The following is a 21,648-nucleotide window of genomic DNA, read 5'->3' as shown; positions in this document are numbered from 1 at the left end:
AAGAAATGCCTCAGTGATTAAGAACACTTGCTACTCTTTCAGAGGACCCTAGTTCGGTTTGGTTCCCAACACCTATACGAAGGCTCTACCATCAGCTTTAACTCCAGGGGATCTACCATCTCTGGGGCAACAGGCACACGTGTGGTGTACAGACAAACATGCAGCCGAACACTCACACACATTAAAATAAATATTTTTAAAAATACATTGATATGAATGAAATGATCAGATTCCAACGTGATAGCGGGGATTAGGCAATAATGAAGCCTCAGAAAGTAGTTTAGGCAACAGGAGGAGAACAGAACAAAGACACAAATAGGGTAGGGATGTCCTAATGACGAGGCAAACAGTCCTAAAGGGGCAATGGAAAGGGTAACTCAAATGAAAGGGCAAGAAGACATGAGGACAGAGGAAGCCATCTTTCCCAAAGACAAAAATTTGCCTGAAATCAGTCCCATTTAGAAGGAAGGCCATGAGACTCTCCTTTTCTCCCAAAGACCTGGGAAGGAGAGCGGATGAGAGCTTCGGAGTGTAGACAGCTGATTAATTCTGAAATACATCATGCTTGACATAGTATATTATTCGTTAAAATCATTTTAAAGAGTGTAAAGTCTCTATTGTACACATTTAAATGTGTCTTTATGGTCCACGCAACGTAAGCATTCCACAACATATTTAAAAACATCCAGACATTAAAAGGTGGGACTAGTCTATAGTATGTTCAATAGCCAACTCTGTGTATAAAGATTTATAGATGTATTTTTAATAACTTATTTTTATCGATTATTTTATTATTTTATCTATGTAAAAACTCATAAATAATGGTATAAAGAAAAGTAAAATGCATGGTCCAGAACTTCACAAATGTACAACTTAGTTTTGAAGGCATACACAGCTTATTATTTTTCCATATGTATGTGTGTATGCATCCCGAACACTATTCACATTACAGACAGACTGTCACACCCACCATGTATTCATGTGGTACTGCGGTATGAGCTCAAGTCCTCTGGTGGTGACAAAGACTTTACCCACTGAGTCATCTCTCCAGCTCTAACAAACATTTTTAAAGAAAATGGAAGGCAGGACATAAATTGGGCACTGTCTGCTGCTGACAGCAAACACAAATTGTGTGAAAATGGCTGGATCTGTAGCTTGGCACATTCTCAGGAAGTCCACAGAGAAAGGAAGATTTGGCCTTAAAAGTCAGGTAAGGTTTGGCCAAGAGGTGAGTAGTGAATTGGAACTAATGCAGCAGATCCAATGGGATTTCTTGGTGGGAAGTAGTTAAACTAAGTTTAGATCTATAGAAAGCAGCCCAAGGCAGAAGATACGGGAAACTGAGCCTAGGGCTTTGGATCTGACTGGGGCAGTGGGGTGGTCAGGATTTGATTTCAAGCCGGAGAGAGGTGAGATGGTGATAGTGTTTGCAGGATGCACTGCCCACAGGAGCTCCAAGTATACTCCACAGATAACTCCACCATAACAACCTCTCATTGAGACAAAGAAATGCAGCTTTTAGTATTCCCAATTTTGTGGACAATTTGTACAAGGTCATTGAATAAAGAAAGGAAGAATAAAAGCAATACAGCACCAAAATGCTCACTGGCTCCTGAGCACCAGGCAAATTATAAGCTCTCATTTTCTATGGCTCAAGAAGGGGAAATACATTATGGACTTTTTTTTTTTAATTCAAGTACCAGTTTTAGACCCTCCTTGCCATTCGATTCACATGCTATACTCTGTCCAATTCCCATTTACTTTCCCCAATAGCCCCCAGCCTCCAGACCCTAGTTTTGAGCCTTCCAACTACACCTACCCCTACTCCTCCAAGGTAACAGTTGGCTTGGATTATTTTGTTCCAGCTATTATCATTATAGTTAATGCTTTAATCTCAACCTCTCAACACAGGGTTCCTAAGTTCAAGACAATGCTTCCAACCTCTTGTTACTTCACATAGCAAATCTGACCAATGACTGAGAAAGAAATGAGGAAAACATAACTCCACATACTGGAATCTGGCGCCACAAGTTAATCCCTTCACTTCAAGCTTCTGGGTGACAGTTAATAAAGAATTTGCCCCAGCTAATCACTCCTTCTTTATCTTGCCATACTTTCTCATCCTCCCATCAAGCACCTTCACCTACAGCCAGTGTTTCCTGTACCACAAGGGCCTTCACTTCCACATATTCTCACTGACGTTACGGACCTCTTTCATCTTTTTATCTTTAAGTAAAATGCTGGGTTATATAGTAGATGCTCAGTAAACAATTAATGAATGGCTAAAGCTCCACTTCTACATCTCCAATCCTATGTTGGAGATCTTATGGTGTCATCCCATTGCTTCCTCAAAATCCACAGGCATGGAGCAGAAATCATTGGCTTCCTGCCAGGTCTGGTACTTTTGTGTTACATTCTTATTTCCTTCAGATGTACTGTAGTTATATCACTTCTTCTTTTGTAACTAGCTAATTATTAAATCAGGCAATGTCTTTTTCTTTATGGCACCTGGGGATATAAAAGGCAAGCTGTTAATATAACATCCATTGCATCTGCATAGCTATGAGTGTCCCACCGAAATAGCCTCTGTAGACCAAACTGATTTAAATATCATAACTTCCCAGTACATTCATTTATCCAATATGGAGTTTTCTCTTCCTATACATAACTATTTTTATTGGGTGCCATTATATGGAAATGTTCAGTAGCTATTTCAAAGGCTAAATTTTTTCCTTAGCATTCAAAGGCCACCACGATCTGGTCCCACTCCAGTTTCCAAAGTTATCATTTATTATTTCTCTAGAGAAATACGTTATCATCACCCAAATGATTTTACTCCACTTTCAAAGACTGTGTATGTGCACTGTTCATGTATGTTTAAACATGCAGGCGGACCCTTAGGTATACCTTAGCTAAGGATGTTTCTTCACTTGGAAATGTGTACTCTAAATCCTAACAATACTGTAGGGTCAGCTGACCTTCTGGAAGCAGAGATCCACGGCTGGGCACCAGGTCGAACCCCAGGAATCCAATCGATGAGAAAAAGAGGGATTCTATGAGCAGGGGACATTGAGATCAAGATGGGAAAACATACAGAGACGACCAGCTAAACTAGTGGAAACGCATGAACTATGGACCAATAGCTGTGGAGCCCCCATGGGACTGGACTAGGCCCTCTGGATAGGCGAGACAGTTGTTTAGCTTGAACTGTTTAGGGGGCTTCCAGGCAATGGGATTGGGGTCTTCAACTCTTCTATTCATAAATGCTTTTTATACTTATAGAGGTAAGATCACAGACTTCGTATTGCTTGATAGTTCTTTAAGGGCAGGTCATAAATTTCTATATTGGTCCTTCCCAGGAGCCACTACTAAGTTCATCAATGTCAGGAAATGTTTTTACTCCTTAGTTAAAAGTCCTCAAAAGTGTTTATTAAGACTAAAATTTTATTTCCATTGATATCTCAAACAACCATTTTTAAGCTGTCCTATCCTTTCCACATTTAAAGGTACATGGGAGCTAATTTTAGAATTCTTTAAGTAAGAAAATTTCTTTAGTGAGAGACATAACACAAAGTTTAATAAACATGATAGCTGTTATACTCAGCTGAACAACTAAATTGATTCTCTCAGCTAAACATTATGAAAGACTGAAAATTGCTTTTGCATATTGGTTTAAAAACACTAATGCAAGCTTTAGCTTTAAAGACAAAAACAGGTTTTAAATCACTAAAAAGTAAATATTTCGGTGGAAAGAAACAGGTTTATTGGTTTATTATTTTTTTAAGGTTGTACTTTAAATGTGGTTAGGAGTACAGCTCCTGGGATGGAAAATTCCTTTAGTTACAAACCTAAAAAGGGAACAAGTTAAATACAAAAAATCATATCCTAGACATTGAGTGTAATAGGACAAAAATGTTCATTACTACAGTACTGGGAAATAACAATATAAATTTTGAGGAACTAATTTCATAAAGGATGCGTTTGAATTGGACCAGATGCTGACTTTTCTTCCTTTACTCCAAGTTTCTTTTATAGTTTACACTAGTGGTAACAGCAACGTCTTTGTTTGAAAGTTTGCAATGCTGGCTCTTAGTGTCAGGGCAGGTAGCTTGGCTTCTGCGCCACGTCTCTCCTCAGAGGGAGAAAAACATGGTAGAGAAAGTAATTTTGCTTTAATTTCTGGAAAACTCATTTCTCCCATCAATCTTCATAACTCTCCAACATAAACAGTTAAGAACGTACAGGCTGGTCAATCACTTCTCCCTGATTGGGGGAACTATTCCACATTAATTTGAAGAGCACATGGCAATTCAAGTCTTGTTGCTACTTAGCCTAAAAGTTGCGTGTTCCTAACTCTAACAAAACTCTGGGAGACTATTAGGGTCCCAAGATGTATTTCCACATCATGTTTTTGCAAAAGAAAACAAAAGTACTGCAGGCTAAAGGGTCATGCTGCATACTGTGAATTTTTTTAGGTCACTGTATAATTTCAAGTACGGGAAAAGTTTTTTTTTAATGTTACAGCAACTGCTTCAGAACCACATCTAGAAAGAAAAATGGAAATAATTTAAGAATTTGCTGTTTCATTTAGATGAAGAGGGTGGCAAATCACTAATCACTGTATCTTGGCTAAAACTGAGACGCCTGCTCTATGCACCTAAGGTTTGACAAAGTAAGGACTACTCTGGGAAGGCAAACCATGCAAGGCCAAGTTGATCATTTCAAAACCGTGATTCCCATTTGAACCCACCTTAAGGAAGAATTCAAAATCCAAGAAATAGCCAGCTCAGATAATTAAACAAAGCAGGGAGCAAGACGAAAATGCTGAGCAGCAAGCAGTTCGTAAACCATCTAAATCAAATAAAGTCAAGACAAATGAAATAAAGACCAGAAACCGCATAAATCAAATCAAGTCAAGACAAATGAAATAAGGACCAGAAACCATTTTCTCCTGAGCACACAGAGTTGCCCAGAATCACAAAGTTGATGAATGAGGGGCAGCACTGAGGATGCGTGCGGGTGGGCGGGCGCCAGCACACAATGGATAAAGGAGCATGGAGCCCCTGAGCAACAAACAGTAGATATGTAAAGTTCCACTTCGTCACATAATAGAAAGCCGGGTATGCAGGGGAAAATTCACACTCTGTTCCAGATCAGACAGAGCCAAACTGTAGTTCATATTGCAAACTACTACTTCTCTAGATAAAACCAAAGTTAGAACTGAATGAATGGGGTGTGGGGCAGAATAGTTAGGGGAAAGAGAGCCAGGGAATGAGAATGCATGAGAAAAAAGTTTGGGGTACTGGGAAAAGCTTAAATGGATTAATACCATAAAAAGCCCTACTATTTCCTATTTCGCATTTCTTTCCCTCCCCTTCTGTAATTTTATTAAATACAGGCAAACTTCCTGAGTCTCAACCCAGACCTGCCCTAAACGCAGGGTAGATGTATATCCTACACAAATGGCCCTTTGAGCAGTAAGAATTTTTCTGAAATCACCTTTGTGATCATGCATAAAATGAGACTAATTTCCAAGGCAAAAGATGAAACCCATGCATCATGCAGGAAAATGAATCTCCAATTCACAAAGTTTTGATTCCCACTAGAAACATAAGCTATGCAATGTTCTAGACGTTTTCTAACTTGAAAAAAGTTTGTTTGTTTGGCTTAGCATATTTATAAGATCGCAAGGAACCAGTTTCAGTGTTTTCAGTCTGTGACCTATTATTCATAAAGGTTTTGTTTTTTTTTTAGGCTACCGCGTGATGAGGGTCAAATGTAAACGGTTTAAAATCTTATAGCAGTTTAAAAAAAAAAAAAAAAGATTTGTTAAAAAGTCTGTTGACATAGCTTCGAATAAGAAGTTGGGTCCCACTCAGTAGTACTTTGCACTGGACAAAAGCTTAAATACATGTACTCAGCACTTTATGAGAGAGACAACGAGATGGGCCTGGGAAGTCATCACCTAGGTACTCAGAATAGAAGCCTGCATTCCTCATGGCACTATCCCCTGGGCCAGGTGGGGGAGCGAGATACAAGTTTGCCTTTAAGTGGCACTGAAAAGGAAAAGAAGTCATCTTGCTCTTCTCTCTTTGCACACAGGAAGAACCCAATTCAATGCCACCACCACTCCTGGTCTCGCTCCGCCCCCAACTTCTGTGTGTGTGCCGTGTTGGGGGCACCGCTTGGGTGTTTTAGCCCACGCATTCCAAGATGCCTCCATCTCATCTAGGTTAAGTTCTGGGGCCCCCACCCCCGTCCCCCAGTCCTCACCCGTGCCTCGATCAACAAGCCGACAAGCACAGGTGCCTAAGGTTCTGGCCTATTTTTATACGTGCCCCCTTCCCTGCCAACCCCAACCCCCATTTACTGTCGCGCCCCAGTCGTCCCAATCTCTCCCGTGCAAAGCACCTTCTAGCCCGGACGCCAGGAAACACCTCGAGCTTTACTTGGGGTCACCTGGAGAGAGAGCAGGCCCTGCCTTCAGGTTTGCCTGGTGGCTGCCCCTGGTCCCTGGTGCCCAGAGCGGGGCTCCGAAGCAGTCACGTGGGCGGCAGAGGAGGCCTGGGCTTTCTCACCTGCATCCCGGGCACTTGGACAGCCACCGGTGAGTGGGCCATGGAGGCGACTGCTACTTCGCGCTGCTTCTGCGGTAGTGGCGCCTTGGGCTCAGACTGGCTCCTCCTACGGGGGTAGCTCGGCTGCTCTCCCAGGCTTCTCGATCGGGGCCTGGAAGGACGCAGAGAAGTGGAGTTAGTGGGCTGGTGGCTTGTAGCCTCCACTCCCCCACCCCACTTGCTGGGAGGTGAGCAGTTCGCGGCGCTGCTTCCCGGGACTCAGTTTACCTCTCAGATGCCCGCCCGCCGAGGTCGTGGCCAACTGCGGAGCTGCTCCTCTTCCTGAATGTAGAGCTGTACGTGAGGCGGTGGCTGGGACCTGGGCTCCAGTGATGCCGCTCGGCTGCGCCTCGCCGCTTTAGGAAGAGGAGGTGGAGGCGCCCCAGCAACCCGCCCGATCGCCTAGCCTGGGAGGCGGTTGGGGGCGGTTCCACAGTTGGCCCTGCCTCCACCCCGCTGCCGGGCGGTGTCGGGGGAGCTGAGGCTTCAGGCTGCAAAGGGGTTTGGCTAAAGTAGCCAGAGTCAGAGAAGCTGGAGGATCTCTGGGGTTGCTGAGAGCAGCAGAAGCCCGGGATCAAGAAAACTGGAATACAACTGGGCCTGGAGAAAGAACAGAAGAGTTTGCGAGAGCGGGAGTAGGATGGGGGATATGAGGGCGACCCGGATGAACGTGGCCACGTTGCAGACAGGCTGGCAAGGCTGGGGTGCCTGTAGCCTCCCAGAGGTCTGGAGTTGCAAAAGTTTTGCTTGGCTCCCCCACCTGGCCGAGGGTGGGGCCACCGAGCCAGACACCTGCTCCTTCCGAGCCTTAGGTTCCTTCCCTCTCGCTTTTCAGTTTTCTTACCCTTAGACATGCCTCAAGTCACTTTAACCTGAGTCTGTCCCTACCTTAGGCTATCAGTTGAGGAATGGCAAAGCTGAAACTCCTCACAATCTCTGCGTGTGTGAAAGAGAGGCAAATTAGAAAACGAATCACCTATTGGCAGAAAAATTAACGAGGATAACAGAGGCAAGGAGCATGAGATTAGATCTTTGGCAGTACAGATAGTTGAATTCAGCATACACAGCAGTGACTTCCGCAACTCTTTGCCTTTTTCCAACTTCAGCTCAACTCCAGGAGCAAAGCAAGCCCCTTTTCGGGGACCCAATAACAACAGTGACAGTGATAATAATAGCAGTCACAGGAATCTCAGGGAAACACTTTTGTAAACACAGAAGGAGCTAATATTCAAGTGTCAGTCTAAAATGAGAACACACCTTGCAGGTCGTTACGAGCCTGTGTATCCAACACACTGTGGGGAAGCTCTAAGTAGACAAACAAATGCTATTCTTCTTTTATCATTTTTCTCCAAGGAAAGTATTTGGTTATTATCAACATGGTTATTACTAATAGAGTTCATTTTCTTTGGGCTAGAGACCTCGAAGTTCAGGCTTTGTGTTTTGTAATTAATGAGTTACTGTGACAGGAGCCCACCTGGGTCACACTGCTCTCTCCTCATTGAACAAATAGCACAAAAGGCTCAGCCAAGTAAATATTTGACTCAAATATTGCAATTAAAAAGTGATACATCGGAGAATTCCAATCGAGGTTCCCCCGACTACTTACTACATTCTATATGGTCACTGTTTGCTTGGAAGGTTATTAAATGATGACATTGCATCGTCCGAACTCATAGTTCCCCAAGTCTAAGTGTTCTCTGTTTCTACCCAATGGTAGGCCCCAATCTAGTGTCTACTTCTCACTAGCCTAATGCACACTTTATACTAGCCTACCCGCAATGCCACTTAAACATTAATGTCCCTAGAGATCTCAAAGGAGTTTGCTTGTTTGTTTACTTGTTTGTCTGTTTTTTTGAGACAAGATCCCACTGTGTAGCCCTGCCTAGACTGGAACTCCCTATGTAGACCAGGCTGGTCTCAAACTCACAGAGATCCACCTACCTCTGCCTCCTGAGTGTTGGAACTGAAGGCATGTGCCCCCACGCTGGGCTCAGAGGATTGTTTCAAAGGGAAGATTTTGAAAAGGCAAGTCTGGAGTTAGCCTAAGAATTTGTACTGTTAACAAGGTCTGAGATGAGGGGAGACCGACAGTGATTCTTAGATCATGTTTTGAGTTAGTAATGTGAATCAGGCTCCATCATTAAAGACCAAACTCAAGTAGGTCCACTGAACTTTCTTAGATCCACTACCAACTCTTCATAGCTGCTCTGTGCTCACTTTCAAAATCCTCCTGTGTGTACATGGAAGCAATGCTTACACTGTTGCTCTTTCTTTGTATTTTGGACATGGCATGCCTTTTATTTGCCCACCAACCTTGCTAGGTGCTTGAAGCCAAAGATTCAACTTCTCTTCTATGAAAAACTGTCAAGAAGAACGGGAGCTCTCTAAAGACAATCTTACTTGTTATTTACTGCTGTATTTCCAGAGCCTAGAATGTTCCATGACACTGAGTAGGTCCTCAATAAGTAAATAAAAAAGTTGCTTGAGTGAATGCACTTCCTTATAATTATTTGCTGATGTTGTTAGATGTATTCTGGGGACACCATATTTTATTGTATTGTTATCAGGCTAAACTTGCAGGCACTGCTCTTGGTTAACCTTGAAGTTGGTCACTTTTTTATATGTTATACCATTCCATTTTGGCCTACTGTGTTCTTTCCAGTTACTTACGTTTCATAACTACCCAAGAGAATGTTGTATAGTTCTAGTAAACAAGTGAACTCTAAACAAATCAGAGAAATGACTTTCCTGACATCATGCTGGCCTAGAATGATGTAGTAAGATGGAAGAAGTAACACTCAACTTTGAGATCTAGACACTGAGACAGTTCCTGAATGACACTGATGAGTGTTTTGAGTTTAGGGATGCTGATCTTGTTGCTATTATTGATAAAGAACATCTGGGGATTTCCTTGGGGTTCCTTATGGTTTTGCTTATCCTTGCTTTATATTGCATGTGTGCTATATGTGAACATATGCATAAAACCTTTTGAAGGTATAAATGTTTGAAAACTATACAAATATCATGAGTACCAGGACACCCCTGCACTACCACACACACAACACTACTTCTCATGGTTTTAATTAAAGTAAAATGGCAAATTACAGTATGCTTTTGATACCACACATCTACATGAGCCCGCGCATGTGCACGCGCGCGCACACGCACGCACACACACACACACGTGCACAAAATGGTTGAATGTTTTACTTCAAGGTGTCTGTCCAGAGTCTAACAATATAGGTTGAGTGTCTCTTATCTGAGTGCTTGAGAGAAGTGTTTCAGATTTCAGTTTTTCAAATATGGGGCTGTATAAACGAACATCAGGTTGACATTCAAAAAATTTCAGAGCATTTTGGATTTCAAATTAGGGACCGTCAACCTGTATGTTACAACATATTACCACAGTTCACTGGAAAGTGTTCCATGAGGACAGACAACACATCTGATACTTTTTGGTAGCCTCATAGGGTGTAACAGCACCTCAGACAGAATTCAGTACTTGCTTGATACGTGTGACCTTATTTCTATGAATATTTAGCAGCTAGATAAATGAAAACTATGTGCAAAATTAGCGAAGCAAATAAATTCCATGTAAGTATCCATGAGTCCTCCAAAATTAAAAAAAAAAAATGAACATTTATCTGCCCTGGTGAAATAGCTTAGCAAGTAAAAACACTTGCCACCAAGGCTGAGGACTTCAGTTTGGTCCCTAGAACCTATATGGTGAAAGGAGAAAACCAACTCCAGAGAGCTGTCCTCTGATCCACACAAGTTTGGCATGGCACGGGCAGGCCTACACACAAAGACTCACAAGAACTAAATAAAATTTAACATCTGTGGATTGAATTTCCTGATATTTATCATTCTTTCAATATTAAATATTTAACTTTATCCATGTTTATAAATACTTAGTGGATGGACTGATTCACAGCAAATATGTAGGTTCTCAGCTAAGAGCAATTTTTTACCTCTAATAAAACATATTTGGGTGTAATAAATAATGAGGGAATTGCTACCTCTCTCTAGTTGGCAGAGCAGGGGGGTGCACACAATTCCTACAACAAAGAATTCTCTCATTTGAAATGTCAGTGGTGCCAAAGCTTAAGAAACCATGTTCTACAATCTTTGTTTGAGGCACAACTAATCAAGTAACACACTTGGGAATCAGTGTTCTTTGGGTATTTTAGTCCAATGTGCTGTTTGTAATAAAAAAAAAAATCATGTGAAACCGTGTCAAGTGGGTCCTATAAACAAAGCAATATTATTATGTTACCACTGTACCACAAGCCACCTATTCCCAAAGAATGAACACAATAACAAGAAATACAGCTGCTACCCCCTCCCATATACACAAGACTTGCAGATTTCACTTTAAAATAAAATCAAACAGAAAAGTTTAAGGAAAATATTGGTTTGCTTAGAGCATAGTGACTGAGCACATTCTAATGTACCAGGCATTATCTAAGAGCTTTCAAACACAATAATTTATCAAGACAAATGTGAGCCTTTAGTCCACAAAATTTAAAGAAAGGGCCTCACATTATGAACTTTCACATTTTAAGCCTAATGTCTATGTTAAAATATATAAAATGTGCAAAACATAATGGCAAATGACACAATTGTCTGCATTTTATTAAATTATTGAAATATATTAAACCAAAGGAAATTACCTGGGTTATTCTTGAAGCTTATTATCCAGTCATAGGAATATTTGGATTCATGCTATAAGCTATTGAGGTAATATTTTAAACTAAAACATTCAAAAATACTTTTATTTTGTTGTTGTTGTTGCTGTCTGTTTGTTTGTTTTGGAGACAGGGTTTCACTGTGTAGTCCTGATTGGCCTGGATTTCACTATGTAGATTAGGCTGACCTCAAACTCACAGAGATCTGCCTGCCCATGCCTCCCAAGTACTGGAATTAAAGGCACGCACCAACATGCCCAGCAGGGATTTTTGTTTTGTTTTGTTTTTTTGTTTTTTTAATAAAAGCATGCTTGATATCTCCAATCTTCTCTTTGCTCTCTGTGGGTATCAGATTGGGAAACAGAATATAATAGCTCTAACCTTTGTTCTCACAAGTATCCTGAGCAAAAATTATGGAATCCATTCCAAGTCAGAGAATGTTCAACCTGTGAAATTGCTGAATTCTCCAGAGCAACCTTGTACTTTTTGAGGCTTGCACAATAGTCCGCCACAATATTATTTGTAAGAGAAAAGAAAGTATGCAAGACTCTGCACAGCCCAATATTGTCAGTAGTGTTACTTCCTGATGCTACCGAGGGGACTAAAGAAACAGGCAAGGTGGGAGGAAGCAGATGCTGCTTTAGCAGCTTCCTGCTTGTAGCATTTCTTTACGTGTGTACTGAAGCACTATGAAATGCTTGCACTTGGGCACCAAAAGAAAAGAGCACAGACCCACATCAGTTGGTTCCAGAGCTGAGAGAGGGCAATGCAGTCTGGGCCATTTCATACACATGTATATTTCTGAATCCAAAAGGAGAATGACTCCTTCCCTGGTTCCGATTTGGCTACCCTCTCCGTCCCCGGTGAAAGAATCATGCTGCAGAGTTGCAGATACCTGTACAGAAGCACTCACAGCTCTCCTGATGCCAAAAGAAACACTGGTTGCTGCACAGGTCATCCCATAATGACAGTTTTGTCTTGACAGGGGTAGTGGAGAGACTTCTATGGAAGATTGTTGAAGGGCATTTCTTGGGGGAACTGATTTGGGAAACTGGGCTCTTTGTAACGAGATCAGATAGCCTCTCTGCTCCTTGGGGTGCAGACTTTAGTCACAGGAGAGCCCTTTCATATGTCATCATGAAGTGATGCTCAACTGCCATTCGGGGTGATGTTCCCCCCCCTCCGAGTTGACTTCTTTAAATGTATTGAATTGGCTACTTGTTCTTTAATTCATAGGCTTCTCAAGTGAACACTTCTAGTCAAAGGTGGCAGTTAAAAACAGAAAAAAAAACTGGCAGTTGAAACCAAATAGGAAGTGACTATGCCATCAGCTCACACCGAGGAAAAGGAAGTTGTTGCCAGGACCTCTAAGAAAGGCAGTTGTGTAGAATTACCAACCTTGAACTGGCTCGGTGGAGCTTCTGTCGTCACACTGTGGTAGAAAACCTTGCATGGTTTTGTTCCAGCTATACTTCAGAGATCACGAACAGAGTACAGTAATGACAGACGCCCGTGGCAGGGCTATTATCAGAGATACCCAGAAGTATCTGAGGGACACAAACTCAACATTGAAAACACTAAATCTCCTAGTCTCCTTCCTTTTCCCCAAGGCCACTTGGATATTTTAAGAGTCCATGTGGTATATGATGGCACCTGCTGAGAATACTACAGTTAGTTAAGATGGAATTGTTACTAAGAAACAGACAACACGCTTATTTGTACTTTCACTTTGGCCCTAGATACTGTCCAAGTCACACAACTTTGACTTTTTTCCTTGTCCTTCTCTTCTGACATATTTCTTGAACACAAAGGCAGGCACTGTGGTAAATACCAAGACATACAAGAAGTTTGCTTTCTCCCAGAAGAATGCCATGAACAAGACACATCCCAGGGAAGGACTGATTTTAATAGCAGTCCATTAAAAATACTGTAATCTAGCTGGGCGGTGGTGGCGCACGCCTTTAATCCCAGCACTCAGGAGGCAGAGCCAGGTGGATCTCTGTGAGTTCGAGGCCGGCCTGGGCTACCAAGTGAGTTCCAGGAAAGGCGCAAAGCTACACAGAGAAACCCTGTCTCGAAAAACAAAAAAAAACAAAACAAAAAAAAAAAAGAAAAAGAAAAAGAAAATACTGTAATCTGGACATAGCTCTACAAGCCTGTAACAGCATCACTTGGGAGGCTGAGGCAGGAGGATCACAAATTTGAGGCCAGTGTGGCCTACATGGTGAGATTCTGTCTAAAAGGAAACAAAACAAAATGAAAGTATAGTAACAAGCACCACAGAGCAGTTGATTTTACCTGTGAAAGTCCTGGAAGGATTTACAGAGGAAACACCTGAGCTAAGCCTTGAAAAAGGAGTGGTAAGTGAGCAGGAGAGAATCGGGGAATGAGAGCAGAGCCAAGAGGGAATCAAGACAGAAGGAAAGGCATGAACAAACACACAAACCAGGCATGCATATCCCATATCACCTACATTCTAATTCAATATAGATTATGCCATCAACGAATACAGGTTGTGGATTTGTAGGTCTCAAATAGAGAAAGAGCACTTGTATTTTTTCAAGATTCTGTTAATATGTACTCTTTTAGAAACAACTACCTTAGAGAAATGGCACACTATCCTTGTGGTCTAGTTGTGAGTCTACTTTTAGACAAGCAGAAACAGAGGCCATGAGGCATCCCAGCAACAAGGCTGGGGTGCGTTAGGGGCAGGCTGTGGGCTCAGTATACCTTTCTGCAGTTTAGACTTGACCCCAGAGGCTCCTAGAAGTCATGAAGTGTTTTAAGGAAGAGAGGGACTTGAACCACATTTTTTTTTCCCGAAGAAAACTCTTAGCACAAAAAGGATTGGATATGGAGGAACGTTGAAGCAGAGGAACTTCCTGAAAGACCATTAGGTGATCATCATAAAAGTATAGAGAAGGATTGAACTAAATTAATGGCTAAAACAATAAAGAAGAGGAGAGAGACTCCAGATACACCTTGAAGGTGAAATGAGCAGCATTCAATTGATTCTTCATGGACATTACCAGGGGAGAGATTTAGGATGTCAGAAACAGAGCTGAAGGGACTGGGTAAGTGATGCCTGAAAACATAAAAGGAACACCAAGGTTGGAGAAAAGATAAGGGAATCAGTTTGGGATCCATGAATTTGAGGTGCCTATAAGGTACTTAAGTGGAAAGATCCAGAGGATACTGAAAATACCAAGAAATTGGATTGCAAGTATAGATTGACGATTGCAGAGATAAATCCTGTATAACCCCATGGCAAAGTGTCAATAAAGGGCATAATAAATAGAAACCACATTCACTTCCCATTTAGAAAACCACTTCTTAAATAATTGGTTTATGCTTGGGGACAGTCAAATGCTGTCTGTGCCTACTGACATCATATCTATATATCATCATATCTGCAGAAAATGTATTATTTTCTTCAAAGTAGAAATTGTTAATATCATGTGTATCATAAGGCTGTTGCTAAATATTTCTGCCATATGCTTGCATACATAAATTGCTTTTTGACTACATGGTATCGACAATAAAGAAACAAGGGAAGTAAAAGAGAAATGATGTGAAGAGATCTAAATGCTGTGTTGCCAAGATTTCTGGGATGGTTTTCTTGCATGCAACTGTAAAATAGATTATTGTGCACCAGAACAGTTTGTATTATATTTCCCCTCCTACACTCAAAAGAAAATGAGGTGGGAGATGACATGCGTGCCTGGTTTCATGAAGCCACGCTAGTGTCTTCCACAATGGAAAGAAAAACAGGAACAATTGACTGCAATCTACAGCACAGATTACTGGCAAAAAATCATGATATTTGCTTGCTTTGAAAGAGTGTGGTGACTTGTTAGTGTTTCTTCAATTCTTCAGAATCATTCATAGTCTTCTGGCTCTTTCATACTTTCTGTGCTAATGACCTTATGCGAGACTTCATACATCCCTGTAGTTTACAATATGGGAAGGTAAGCATTCAGATGGCTGGCTGCCAGCTTGAAATTAACATAGATAAATCATGCTTCCCATATAAATTGTGAAAATAGTGGTAGACATTTACAAAATGAGATCATGAAAGCAGATACAAATAGATTGTATTTTAGATGTTTTGTATACCACATTTTATTATGTGTTTGGGCCTTTTCTCCATGTTACAAGAAACTCAAATATATCAGCTCTTAAATTTTAATGTTTCTTTTGCATCTGACAACATACAGATTCCTGCCATGCAAATATGGAGAAATAGATGCTTTTGAAGGATGGATATAGTTTATGAAGTATATGGATTTTTAAAAGAAATATTTCCAGACTCTAAAAGCATAAAAGATTATTGCTGTATGGAAAGATCATTTATATGACCAATAGCAGAAGAAACTGTGTCTGGATTGTAAAATGCTGGGTTAGTGAATATATTTCCCAGCAAAATGTAAGCTATCCAAAGTGAGTGTGCATAACCAAATGTTACATGGTCAATCTTCTGCTTTGCATAGAGTAATTCTTTTGCTGTTCAGAAGGCCAACCCAAGCTTGAATGACTGTAACTAGAGGGAGTTAATTATAGTAGGTGCCATTTTTGCGGCCCTTACTCTGTATCAGGCAGGACTACAATTTATACACAATCCTGCTTAATCCTGACCAGCACTCCAGGAATTAGGTACTGCTAGCAGCTTACCATTCCCAGTTTACAGATGAAGAAAGCAGAGAACAGACAAATGTAGAATGACAATTCAATTTGAATTTTAAATCAATTCTGTATGATACATATTATCCTGAAAAATTACCATCTACCTGAAACTCAAATATACTTTTATTTGCAAAATTGGGCAATCTTATAAGTCAAAGTCAAGTAGTTATTAAGGGTGAAATGAGACCTGGAGCCAAGGAGTAAGGCATCAGAATCCATGCATTATGCCACTACATTCATTTAAACTGGTTAGGAGAATGGAGCAGGGAGTGCTGCATTGCCTGTATCTGGAGTGTTGAAAACAATTGTGATTAATAGATAAGCCTCAGAGGATCATGAGTTTAAAATAGCTTTGACTTGATTGGAATTTACTGTAATTACTACTATCATTTAATAATAACGTTTTAGTGTGAATTTTTGTTTCCAAGGTGATAAGGTCTATAATATTTTAACTGTTTTTTTCTTCCATGTTCTCTGACAGAGAGATTAAAAGAATAAGTGTGACTGGCCTTCATGATCCACTGTAATGAACAGAATTAGCTGATCAGTACAGTTGTTCAAATCACCTTGTACTTCTAACACAACGTAGCTTTGTACTGCCTATAGAAAGTGTTACATCACTTTCTTTTCTTCTGATATTTCTACTATAAAATAGACAACAACACTCACTTGGTGAAAGGTAGTACAATTTAAAAAGAGGGGAAATGACCATCCTTGGACAGCCTGATGGACCTTCTTAGCTGTCTGAACTTAAGGTCTGAGCCTTGTTTTCTTTTTGTGCAATATGGAGACCACTAATAGCCACATGCAATTATGGAGGCCAAATGAGATAAGTAGTATAATCTGTTGTAACATAAAATCTGATAAAGAAATGAAAACTCACAAAAGTAGTATTTCTACTTTTCTGTTCATTTGTTCCTTCTCCTGAGACTCTCTCTAACACTCTTAGCAAGCCCTCAAGAGTCTTTAAGAGGCTAATCCTTATTTACCAAAGTTTGCCTGGCCCAGAGTCACATTAAAAAGCAAGGGTCAAGTTCATTGGACTCCACTTTGCCTTGTGTGATTTTCTGAATTCATATCATGGTTATGATAGAGAAGATACTAGAGTGTAATTTCTGCTCTTAGAGATAGGTTGGGAGGGTTTTTAGAGTGGCTTTTAGAAGCCATAGAGAACATTTTTAGAGTTGCAATTTAGGCTTTATGTAGCTTATTTTCTTTTAATGGACAGCAAAGAAGATGGCAAGGTTAGAGAACTAATGTCATTAAAGCATTTTTCCTTTTCATTTTGTTTTCTAAATGTACATTTGTATTGAATTGAGGGGTGATGATATATGATGAGGGATTATACAGAAGTAGATTCAGTAAGAGCCAGGTAAAAGGTTAGCACAGGACTAGACAGTGAACAGGTGCTACAAAGAAATGGATCAAATCTGAGAGGTGGTATATCTCATAGAAGTTTAGAACAAAGTCTCTGGAACCACACTACTTAGGCCCAAATCTTAGTTTGGTTTATATGTGCATCCTGTGGTCTTCAGCAAAAAATTTTTTTAACCTGTACTACAGTTTTATCATTTTTCAAAGAAAAAAGTAAATAAATACACTCAAAATTGATTTAAAGTTATAAACGAGGGTTCTTTTTCTCTAAACACCCATTAAAGTGTGATATGCCTACGAAAGCTGCACACATCTAGAGTGTTCAGTAGCTCAGTGAATTTCATGAAGTCAATCCGTCTGTGATTTATCATTCAGGTCAACAGAAAGCGTTATACCTAGAACTAGATGCTGTTTTTATCCGGGCACTGTCACCTCAGCCCAAAGCTGTCCTCTTCTTTGTCTTCACAGTTTGGGAAAACACATCTGGATTTTCTACAATAAAAGGCTGAGGACAAGGTTTGGGGCATAGTGGACACTAAATAAAGTTGGCAGCTGGCTTTTGACAGCAAGAAGAATATTCCTATGGTTTGGACAGAATTCATGAAAAGAGTAATGAAACAAAAAGGAAACTTTTGAGGTGAAAGCAACGTATATGACAACGAAGATGTATGGAGCCGTTCTTGTAAGCTCGACTTCCAAATTTCCTTCCATAAATAATATCTATTGCATATTCCAAGGAAAAAATACCCATTGGATCTTGCAAAATATTTCAGCATAATCTGGGGCAAGAATTTTTATAAAATAATTAACTGAATAATACATGAAAATTAAGCTTAGTAAAGGCCTCGGTCTCCTTACTGTAAGTCAAAGAGAATTCGGCTATCTCGAATGCAATTTCCAACACTGACTTTTTCTTAAAAATATTTTTTTACTTTTGAGAATTTTATACATGTGTACAATATTGGCATCATTTCCACCTCTCCCGTTCCTTTCTCCAACTCCTTTCATGCCCCTCCACTACCTCTCAGATTCACATCTTCTTCTTTAATTATCCTTATTGTTACACATACATGTACAACCTGCTGTGTCCATTAAGTGATGCTCTTATGTATATGCATTTTGGGCTGATCACTTAGGATTGGATAATCTATTATGGGCTCTGTCCCTGGAGAAGACTGATTGTTCCACTCTCAACAGCCATTGATTGCCTGTAGCTCTTCATCTAGGGATGGGGCCATTTGAGATTTTCTCCATACATGTTGGCTGGCATATCAGATGGTATTGTCCTAATGCAGGTCTTGTTTAGACTAACATATTAATGAGATTTCATGTGCCGGCAGTGACATTGAATGGTTCTATGAAAATATTTCTTTTTCATATTAATTAATTAATATTTAATTTTGTGTCTTCATGCATGCTTGTGTGTGTGTGTGTGTGTGTGTGTGTGTGTGTGTGTGTGTGTGCATACCTCAGCATTCATGTGAAGGTCAAAGGATAACTTATAGAAATTGATTCTCTCCTTCCACCATTTGGGTCCCGGGGCTTAATCTCGGCTCATCAGGCTTGGCAGCAAACACCTTTACCCTCTGAGCTCTCTTGCTGACTCTGGAGAATATTTCTTAAAAAAAGAAGCAGATCTGAACATTTCCAAAAGTATTTTATAGCTGATTAGTAAATCCGGAGTCACAGTACAACATGACTTTTCCAAAGAAAGAGGACTTCTGTGAGAAGATATCCAGTCTGGCAGATCTATCAGTGCTCCTAGAGAGAGCAAGTACTGGATGAACAGGAGAAACCAAAGGACAGAATTTATAAAGACTTTTTAAAAAGCCCTTGACAAAGCCGGGCGGTGGTGGCGCACGCCTTTAATCCCAGCACTCGGGAGGCAGAGCCAGGCGGATCTCTGTGAGTTCGAGGCCAGCCTGGGCTACCAAGTGAGTTCCAGGAAAGGCGCAAAGCTACACAGAGAAACCCTGTCTCGAAAAACAAACAAACAAACAAACAAACAAACAAAAAGCCCTTGACAAGATCCCCTTTTGTTGAATTTTTTGTTATTTTTAAATGAGTCCCTATGGGATTTGGGGCGAAGGGAAGCTAACTAGCAGAATTAACCAAAGAGTAGGGAAGAGTGGGTGCTTCTCTGGGTGAGGGTGTGTTAGAGCCAAAATTCTCCCAGGCCCATGTTAGTTCAGTGTTATAAATGGTGTAAAATGTAGTTACACAGGGGTATATCTGTGTTTGTAGCTGGCACTAAGCTCTTCTCGGTAATGAAATGCCAGACTGATGTGGGGTAAATGGCAAGAAAATGTCTCAAAGTAGGGGTAGTGGAGAAAAGAAACAAAATGTTATTTCAGTAGAGTAAAACACTGTTTTAGCTAGGGCCTCAGTATGCAGCCAGGCTGACCTTAAACTTGTAACCCTCCTGCACATCCTCCCCAGTGGTAGGATTGCAGATGTGTGACCCAAACTCAACTAAGGTAAAACATTAAAAAAAGAGAGCCCCACACAATAACAATAACTAAATTTCCTTGTTACCCATGAATCTGGAGAGTAATCTAGGAATTGAATGCTATTTCTGGAATAATTTTAGCTCGCTAGGCTGTTTTGGCCAGGAAGCCCAAGAAAATTTTGTGCAATGACAGGAAATAAACTAGAAATAAAATTGCATGTTATCCAATTTTGGGGAAAAAATTAAAACTTCCTTGCAGCCATATCTGGAACATAATGTTTGGTTCACGGAGTCACAAATCAAGAGAAAGACAAAATAAAGTGTGAAGTGGTGAGCAGATGGACGGTGGGAATGACTAAGAAGAAGCTATACAGAGACAGAGTCAAATTATTGCCATTCATCACCCACAAAAGACAGAAATACAAAAAAATGCCCAAGTTAATGTAGATATCAGAACTACTAGCAGTGATCACATATTTAGGACACACTTTGTGTGCCCCACATGTCTAAGCACATTACAGGCACAGGATTATTCAGTATCTGTTCACTTGATGAAGTAGATCCCACAACTTACCTCATTGTAAAGGCATCATGAAGGATATGGACAGAGTAAATAATGATCAAAGCTATTTACAGGCAAGAGCTCAGCACAGACCTTTAAACTGGAAAGAGCCAAATCCAAGACAAACAAAAGGAAGTAAGACTTTATACAGTGGGCAGTAAAACCTGTGGGGCTCACCACATCCAGCGACAGCAGAAGTTGGCTGGATCACAATTCAAGAGGTATTTAGACTACATTTGTAGAAGGTATAACCCTGGACATGTTAATACGAAGATCTTATAAATCGTTATCAACCTGTGAGATTGTCACTAAGGCTGACTCCCTACTCCTATGATCAATATACCCCCCAGTTCCGTTTAAAACTTTTGAACTAGGTGGATCCAAATTCTGGTCACATGTAGCTTTTCTTTTTTAATTATGACATAAGGGATGAAACGGTACACCAATTCCTTGTAAGAGCATCAGGGTCATTGTAATTTATATTATGCCCGATTCTGTTTTAAATGATAGCCTAAATCACACAGACTTTCATTTAAAACAAAGCTCTACATCCTGTTGAAATGGAATCCTTTGGGAAGACGATCTGCTAAAGGAGACATTGCCACAAAAAGAGGAAACAGGCTTTTTTCCTTCTAGCACCGATCATCTAAGTCAACAGTTATTTGGGTTTGTTTTGTGCCTAGATATTTTTTTTTGATATCCATTTAAAATCGAATTAATTTTATGCAAGAAACATTAGGAAATAAGCTTAAAAGAAAGTGTCTCCCATAAAAACTTACATAGCAGCTTCTCTGTTGAACCACCCTTCGTTCACAATGTCTTCTGTTCTGTTGGCCTGACAGTGCTGGTTTTGGCAAGATGTCCCAGCATCCTACCTTGGCTTTTATGGCCTCTACCCAATTTGAAACACTGTATATGCTCTGGGTACACCATGTGTGTCAGCACAGAGGAGAAGAACGATTGGGAGTGACCACCTAGTTCGCAGACAGCTACTCTTATCAATGGGCAGGGAATATGAAACTAGGAGAGCTGAGAAACAATGGAAGCTCAAGGAGCAAATGAAGATACCCTTGTTCTATGAAGATATTTATACTTAAATATTTTAAATTGCTTTAAAAGAGAGGTGGTAACTAAGTGTAGTTTCAAATGCTGGTGGAAGTATCCGGGCTATAGGCAGAAATAAAATGAAGCTCACTGCTCTATCCTGAGACCTCTTTAACTTCTTACAGCCCACATAGAAGCCAGTACTTACCCAGGCAGTGCCCTGATTGTAGG

At 40.5% G+C, this 21,648-nt stretch overlaps 1 protein-coding gene across 1 annotated transcript in view; it reads right to left on the bottom strand.

Annotated features, from left to right (window-relative positions):
• Window positions 1-21,260, bottom strand: part of Stk26 (serine/threonine kinase 26) — a 67,750-nt gene extending 46,490 nt beyond the window's left edge. The window contains exons 1-3 of the mRNA XM_059250884.1: window positions 21,153-21,260; window positions 6,846-7,217; window positions 6,579-6,729 (exon numbers count right to left, since the gene is read on the bottom strand). Of these exons, the coding sequence (XP_059106867.1) occupies window positions 6,579-6,729; window positions 6,846-7,217; window positions 21,153-21,154 (525 nt within the window). The 5' untranslated portion in view covers window positions 21,155-21,260. The remainder of the gene's footprint in view (window positions 1-6,578; window positions 6,730-6,845; window positions 7,218-21,152) is intronic.
• Between the last annotated feature and the right edge of the window lie 388 nt (window positions 21,261-21,648).

Source organism: Peromyscus eremicus, chromosome X, assembly GCF_949786415.1.
Source record: "Peromyscus eremicus chromosome X, PerEre_H2_v1, whole genome shotgun sequence".
In the NCBI taxonomy this organism is placed as follows: domain Eukaryota; kingdom Metazoa; phylum Chordata; class Mammalia; order Rodentia; family Cricetidae; genus Peromyscus; species Peromyscus eremicus.
Note: the sequence above shows the minus strand (reverse complement) of the source record. Positions and strands in the feature narration are given on the sequence as shown.